The sequence below is a fragment of the Marmota marmota genome, unplaced genomic scaffold, assembly GCF_001458135.2.
Source record: "Marmota marmota marmota unplaced genomic scaffold, marMar, whole genome shotgun sequence".
Taxonomy (NCBI): Eukaryota; Metazoa; Chordata; class Mammalia; order Rodentia; family Sciuridae; genus Marmota; species Marmota marmota.
In genome coordinates, this window is record NW_025999982.1 from 9,419,126 (window position 1) to 9,426,642 (window position 7,517).

The window sequence follows — 7,517 nt, forward strand, 5'->3', positions numbered from 1 at the left end:
ATGGCACATTGCAGAGAAGAAGGACAGAGGGCCCCAGGCAAGGTGGGGCCAAGAGGAGGACGGGAGCCCAGGTGTCCAGGAGGAAAGTCTAGGCGGCAGTGGCAAAGCCCACCCTGTTGTTGGCCATGTCAAAGACGGAATAGTAGGACCTGAGGAAGACATCCCCAAGAATCCAAAAGGGCTGGCCATTTCCTGAGGACACGTAGGTGGCTTCCAGTCCAACCGAGCAGTAGCCATTCTCCTGCTCAACAGAGAAAGGCAGCACTCATTCATTTGGTCACACATGGCCTGGCCACTGCTAGCCTGAGCCTGGTCAAGGGCACACATTTGGAGATGAGCAGGTCAAGGACTGGCCCTGAAGGCTCATAGACAAGGTGGTGTATCACAAGAGGGGCTGGTGGGAGGGATTTCCCAGTGGTAAACACAGGTTGTAGTGGCCTGTGCAGGGTCACCTATTCCCATGCTGGGTATCTTTTCTTGCTAAAGCTCCCTTCTGTTCCTCATTGGCAAAAGCAGAATGGTGGTTCAGCTTAGAGTAAAGCTAGCTTGCATTCAGACTTTGCCTTCACCCTCATCATCTGTGCAGCTGGATCAGCTATTGAACCTCTCTGAACCTCCAGGTTTTCATTTGTAAAACAGAAAGAGAATCTCCCCATCAAATACTGTGACAATTCCCTTTACCTAAAGGGAAGCATAGGCACCAGGGTTCACACACGGGCTAGCTCTAGACAGAGTCCCTCTCCACTGATTAAGAGACTGATTGATCAAGGGTGACACTCTTCTGGTGGGGATAATCCCAGTTGGCATGAGTTGGGAAATGGCACAGGGCCAGGTGGAGCTTTTCTGGCTGCACCTGCTCCTCCACCCCAGTGGCTCAGCCTCAGGGACCAGGACTTACATTGAGGATGTAGGCAGAGGGCAGCAGAGGGAACTGCACCCCGTTGATGACGAAGGTGAAGGTGGGCAGGTTCTGGACGTCATTACAGTTCACGAAAAACTGCAGAGAAACAGGTTCTTCCAGGTCCCCTCATTCCCCACCCCAGAGCACCTGCTAAGCCTCCCGGATGCCCAAGACCTCTTTTTGGAGCAGAGGGCACAGTTCAGGGCAAATGATATGTAGGTACTGCGTGGGTGTCACGTGCACTGCTAGAGTGGGTGACATCTGGAGAGACCTGAGAATGTCCCACACCCAAAGACGATCCTCCTGCCTGAATGGCCCCTCTGAGAGGTTGAATCACTGCCATTTCCCTGCAGGTGTCCTTTGAAATCACACAGCCATGTGCAAAAAGTGGACCAGGGTCCCTCCCCTAGTGGGGAGGGTTAATTAGGTGACCATTTCATTTGCCAGGACACACGGGAGCGAGGGGGCATAGCTGTGTGGAGGAGAGGAAGGAGTGGATTGAGAGTTGTCTCTTGTTACTCACTTGCTTGGCCCCAAGTTTCACTCACAGGGACCCACGTTGCACAAACAACAAACACTGAGCTGACCTCTCCTGGCCAGGGGACATCCATGTAACACCCACCTGTCCATACTCATCCTCCTGGGCCCCTATAGCTTGCAGAAGGGAACTCAGGTACTGCTGGGGCACGGTGAGCAGAGAGGTTCCTGTGTCCACCATGGCCTGGCAGCCCTGGGAGCACCAGCCAGAAGCCTCTTCCCCAACATAGAACCTGGGTGGCAAGAAAAGGGCAGCCTCAGCCCGATCAGGTCAGGGCAACCAGGGGAGACCTTCCTGGCACAGGGGACCAAGCCACCCGATGAAGATGAGCACCCCCAAGGGCCATTGCAGCTTGTTCCCTTCCTCACATTCCCTCTGAGTCTGTGCAGGGTCACCTGAAGGTTCCAGGGATATATTTTAAAAACTTCAAGGAAGTTTTGAGAATGATTGAAAACCAGGGTTGTCGTGTTTGTTGTAAGGACGAGGAACAAATTAGGTGTCCCACACACCTCAGGTTCTAATCTGTAGGGTCCTGTGTGATTGCACAGGAGCTTCTCCAGTACTTGGGATTCCACATGTGCCCCTTCTACCCCTTTCTCCAGACCCAGGGTTGATGCCCCTGTGGAGGACAGCTGAGGCTCTGGGGAGGACAGGCCACAGGAGTCCTTGGTGCCCCCACATCAGTGGAACCTGGATGTGCATGTGCCACCAGTGTCCAGAAGCCAGCTCCAAGGAAGGTGCATCCCAAAGGGACCCCCACCCCAGACTCACTCCTCGATGCCGATCTGCCAGTAGAGCTCCCGGGTGACAGGGGCCCAGAAGATCTGCCCTGTGTACAGGCTCTCGTCCACACCTCCAAAGATGACTGCTCCTCCGTCCTCAGATCCCCCTTGGCTGCAGGACACACAGGGAAGGGGGAAGTGAAGGAGAGGTTAAGGAAGGGGACACACATATTGAGAAGTCACCTTCACAGGGAAAGAGCATCTTCCCAGGATTCACATGGGGGTGTCCTGAGGACAAGGCTGTGTGTTCCCACATCCCCCTGAATGGCACTTCCCCCAAAAGCATGCTACAGAGCACCCACACTGTGCTGCCTTCTGCCTCTGAATTCATGCCATTGCTGGACCCTGTAACCAGGAGCCCTACTGAAACCCAAGTTTGTTCTTTTCTGCTGCAAATAGACAAGGGAAGGCTTTGGTGGAGGGGAGGGAAACACAGGCCATGTTTCTTCCAGAAGCCTCCCCTGAGTGGTAGCAGAGGTTACGGGTAGAAGTATAAGCAGGCCAAAGGAGTCCCCAGAGTTAGTGACAGGTCAATGTGTTGAAAGCAGGATAAGGAGACCAAGCCACAGCAAGAAGATGGAACTGACTCTAGACATAGAGAGGAAGAAAGCTGGACAGCAAGAGAGAAAAGCCAGGCCCAGGGCCTCCTGACCTGGCCTGCTGTGGGGGCTGGGAGGACAGTGGGAGAGTTGAGGACGTGGACCAGAAGACTCCCAGACCTAGAAGGACCCATGCAGGAGGCGAGGCAGCAGGTCACTGGACAGAGAGGCCTCAGGGAGAAGCACAGGTGAGGCAGTGGGCTCTCGGGGCCCAGAGCCGGAGGCAGGCCCAAGACATGGGGAATTAGAGCAGCGACACCCGGGAGAAGGTCAGACTGAAGAAGGAGAGACCATCCTGCCTAGGAAGGCAAAGGGTTGTGAGAGTGGACTGGGGCAGGGGCAGGGGACCAGGAGAGTCAGAGCCCAGGAGCTGAGGCTCTGAACAAGTGTGGCCCAGCCACCCCCTGCTGGGAGGTCTCCACACCCCAAGGGATCAGGGCTTGGTACAGGGCAGGAGTTAGGGACCCGCAGGGCAGTCTCTCACTTGCTGAGGTAGACGCTGAACATGGGGCTGGACAGGGCGTCCACCCGCAGCATGCCCTGCAGGGCTGTGGTGGCCCCACCCATGGACAGGGCAGGGTAGGCCAGGCCCATGATGCCATCGAACTGCGCATAGACAAAAAAGGTACCCGGCTCTTGCTCACTCAGGCCGAACTCCTGGTTGGGGACCTGGATGCTCTGGACCTGTGGGAGGAAGACACATTGGAGTGGAAGTGACACTTCTGAGTTCATCTATGTCCTCCTGCCCCATGTCACCAGAGACCCTCCATGTTCTTTCCTCCTCCTTCCTCCTCTGGCCCATCTGCCCACTTCTCCACAGGCATCCCAACTGTCACTTCTCTTCCAAGGGCCTCCTTCACTGTAGCCTCCCACCCCCACACATCTGCCCTCCAGTTCTGAGCTCTTGAAAAAACGCACTCTCTGACTGGTCACTCTGGTGCCCCATCCCTGGACAGGAAAGAACAAGGACATCTAGGTCCCCACCCTCTCACACCCCCTCATCCAGGGTGGGGGTGGCAGCTGGAGCACTCACAGTCAGGGTGTGGTCTGCCCATTGGTGGAGAAGGTGGAGGACTTGCTGGGGTTGAAGCGAGGGTGTGTGGGTGCAGTAGGGAGCCATGGAGGCCAGGGGTGAGCAGAGGGCTGCCTGGCTCTCAGGCTCATGGGCTGCACCCTGCCTGGCCCTCAGCCTAAGCTCCCAGCCTGAGGCTTCTGCACCCCAACCTGGTCACCAAGGCAGGGGCTGACAGCCTTGGCCCCTGGCTCATAGTAGTTGGAAGGCATTGGCCTAAAAGCCCATGTTTCACAGGTAATTGGATGCCCGGTGATGACCACCTTGTAAGCAGGTGCCCTAGACTCCACCTCTATCTCTACCCCATCAGAAACCAGCATAAATCTAGTGGGAAATGCTCATCCAGTGAGGAGTGGGAGGGAGACCTAGAGAGGCATCCACTCACCCCAACCTCGATTCACCCAGGAGCTGGGCATAGTGGGATGTGGAGGTGGCATGGGTTGTGCCCATGGTGGACAGAGATGTCCACACTCTAGCCGCAAGATTTTGGAATGAATCAGGGCAGCATTAAGAAACTGAAGATTTTCTGTCTCCCCAAATGACTCCAGGACAGGGACCACATCCAGCATAGTTGTGGTCAGTCCCTGGAGACACTCAGGGAGAAGCTAGTGGATAGGAGAGTGGAGGGCGAGGCACAGAGTGGACAGTGTCCTGAGGGGAGGAGCAGCACTGCCCGGTGAGCAGGAGAGGGTGTAGTGGAATGAACTGGAGGGGGTGAGGTGGACAGCAGAGATGAAGGGGTCCATCCTGACACGAGGTAAGGCAAGGGGCCAACCTGGAGCAGGGCCAGCCTCCTCCCTCTGGCTTGTTGATGCCCTGAGACCCTAAACAAGTCCCTGGTCCTCCTCAGGAGTGAGCACCCTTCCCTGCCTGCATCTTGGAGATGCCAGTGCCCGGCCCTGCCCAGGGGCCCTCCCTGCCCAGCCCAGCACTCACTGCAGGCCTGGCTCTGGCAGTAGACCGAGGGCACCCACAGGTTGGAGGAGCCTGTGTCAAACAGGACCAGGAAGTTCTGGGGTGGAGTCCCGATGCTGATCTCACCAAAGTAGGCAGCCTGGGGAGCCATGGGGACAGCTGTGAGCATTAGGGGGACCCAGAGACCAGGTTTCTCCATGGGCAGAGCAGGAAGGACAGCCCTGCCCTAAGTACCACCAAAAGCCAGGGTCCGAAACACTCAGGCCTCATCCCAGCCTGCCCAGGGCTACCTCGTGGTCTCCGTGGGTCACCTGCCAGGTCAGCTGGGGCCCTCCCCATGCTCTGCCCAATGGGCCACTCTCAGCAGGGTGGCCCAGGCTGGCAGGACTGGGAGAAGGGAGCAGCCTCAGGGTGGGAGTGCAGGAAGTCCCCAGGTTTGGCAGCAGGGACAGGGACACCTGGAGCTCTGGGACTCACATCCATGTAGGTCATGGGCTCATAGAGCACGCTGAAGTCGCTGAAGCGGTACTTCTGAGCGAGGTCGTACTTGTGGGTCTTCAGGAAGTCCCCCAGCAAGCCCTTTTCCCTCATGGTCTGACGCATAGTCTTCATTTTCCTCAGGGGGACCCTAGGGGAGGCTGGGTGTCAGGGCAGGGTCTCCCTCCTTCCTCTACCTTCTCATTTCTTCTCTCCCTGATGTTCTCCCTCGACTCCTTCCCTCTTCCTCTTCTTTCTTTCCTTCTCCACTTCTTTCAAGCCTCACTCAGCACTTGCTCCATCATTTGGGAAACAATGAACTTCCCTCATGCCTACCCTCAGCCCCTCTCAGGGGTCCTTTTCCTGCCCTGTCCTCTGCTCTCAGAGACTCTGAAAATACTTCCTATGAAGGGGAGAGGGACTTGGGACGCTGGGACTTTACACCTTCCAGAGGATGTCTGCTGATATTTGTTCTTTTGTTGTTTAAGGTTCAGGTCTGGGATGTGACTCAGTGGTACAACTTTTGTTTACCATTTGCCTGACCTGGGTGCAGTCACCAGAAACATGAAAAGGTAAAACTAAAATAAAATTGTTCTCAGAGATACCAAATCTCACCCCAAAGGGCGTCCCTTCCTGTAGTGTACTCCAGCACCTGGTACTACCTAAATGACACACCATGGAATAGGGGATCTGCAATTGTCCCCTAATATTTTTAATCTGAAGCTGATTGAATGTGTGGCTATAAAACTGCACACAAGAAAGGCCCCCTGTACTCTTCCCTGGTGGCACAGCAGGCACGGTGGCAGGCGGGGACTCCTATTGTCCCCTGAGCCAGATCAGTGGCTCCATCCTGAATTTTCAACACCACATGTTGTAGAGAATCAGATGTAACTGCGTTACTATTACTGTCCTGATGGAGTCTGCCTGCAAACAGGATATTCTGTCAAGGTATAGATAGGTAACAGCAGACATGCTTGAAAACGAGGTGTCTGCTGTCCTTGGGAGGGCCTACTTGCAAACGAGAGGCTCCTTCAAGGTTTAGATAAGGTAACTGCGGACATGCTTGAAAAAAAGGTGTCTGCTGTCCTTGGGAGGACTTGCCTGCAAACGGGATGTTCTGCCAAGTGGGCTAGGAGGGCGCTGAGAAAAATTTTATTATCTGTTCTTAACAAAGAGCAGAGCTCAACATACTCCGGGCCGAGAATAGATTAGCCATGAGAAGCGGGTCACTTCTGATTAGAAAGTAAAACTTCTGTATGCTATGTTTAATTAGCTGAAAGACCTGATTTATTGATGTTGGAAGGCTGACTTCTTTGTTCACAATACTATAAAAAGATTGCTTGTACACAATAAAGGACCTTTTTTTTCTGCTGCTGCTTTGCTTGCTCTGCTTCTTCTTTCTTTTCCCATGCTGACCTGCAAGTGAATTACTGCAACAACATGTTATAGTGATTTACAGGAATTGGTATTTTTGCTAATTTGATCTTGGCTTCTTCCAGCAAATTTGGGGTCCCAGGAAAGTTTTTGGAGAGATTATCTTTCTCCTCTAGTTGGGACTGTTACCTTCTGTAGGAAGAAACCACACCCATCTTGCAAAGGCCGGCGTGGGCATAGTCACCCTACTCTCTGCTTCAGGACCATCCTCTCTCCTAAGTCTGGGGAGGGAGGAGGCTTTTGCCTTGACTAGCAGCTCCTGAGGCCAGGCTCTGTCTGCTCCCAGCTTAGTCCTGCCCAGCTCCAGCAGGGGCAGCCTTCCCTGGCCCAACAGGGAATCCTGCTCAGACACAGCTGCTGCCCCCTGACTAGCTGCTCCATACAGGGCTGCAGGCTTCCTGAGGTTCCCTGCACCCACAGCCAGGCCCACACTTGCTTGACAGGTGTAGTTGATGCCTCCAAGACCAGGAAGCAGACAAAGGCCACCACCATCCACTTCATGATGCCGATTCCCAGCTGGTCACAGAGCAAGCGCCACTCTGAGATCCACAGCCGCACTGGAGTGAAGACTTCAGCACTCCCTCTTTATACCCCCTGGATGTGGCCGAGTCCCTCCCTCTGTGCCCTGGGCAAGCATGACCCCAACCAGGGTGTCCCCTGCACACCAGGTAGCCATTGTTTCCCTATGTTTTTTCCCCTGGACCATGGCCACAGCTGACTTTTCAACTTGTTGACTTTTGAATTCAACAGCAGAGGCCAGGAGGTACGGGTGATAAGACAGAACCAAGTAGCCATAAGA

The 7,517-nt window shown here is 54.7% G+C and overlaps 1 protein-coding gene across 1 annotated transcript; it reads right to left on the bottom strand.

Moving 5' to 3' along the window:
* Positions 1 to 7,219, bottom strand: LOC107143633 (gastricsin-like). The gene is made up of 9 exons (XM_015487357.2): positions 7,155 to 7,219; positions 5,285 to 5,435; positions 4,829 to 4,946; positions 3,862 to 3,923; positions 3,305 to 3,504; positions 2,211 to 2,333; positions 1,524 to 1,671; positions 899 to 997; positions 1 to 241 (listed from the first exon to the last, which is right to left on the bottom strand). The coding sequence occupies exons 1-9, from the start codon at positions 7,217 to 7,219 to the stop codon at positions 89 to 91; spliced, it is 1,119 nt and encodes a 372-aa protein (XP_015342843.1). The 3' UTR covers positions 1 to 88.
* Positions 7,220 to 7,517: the final 298 nt, after the last annotated feature.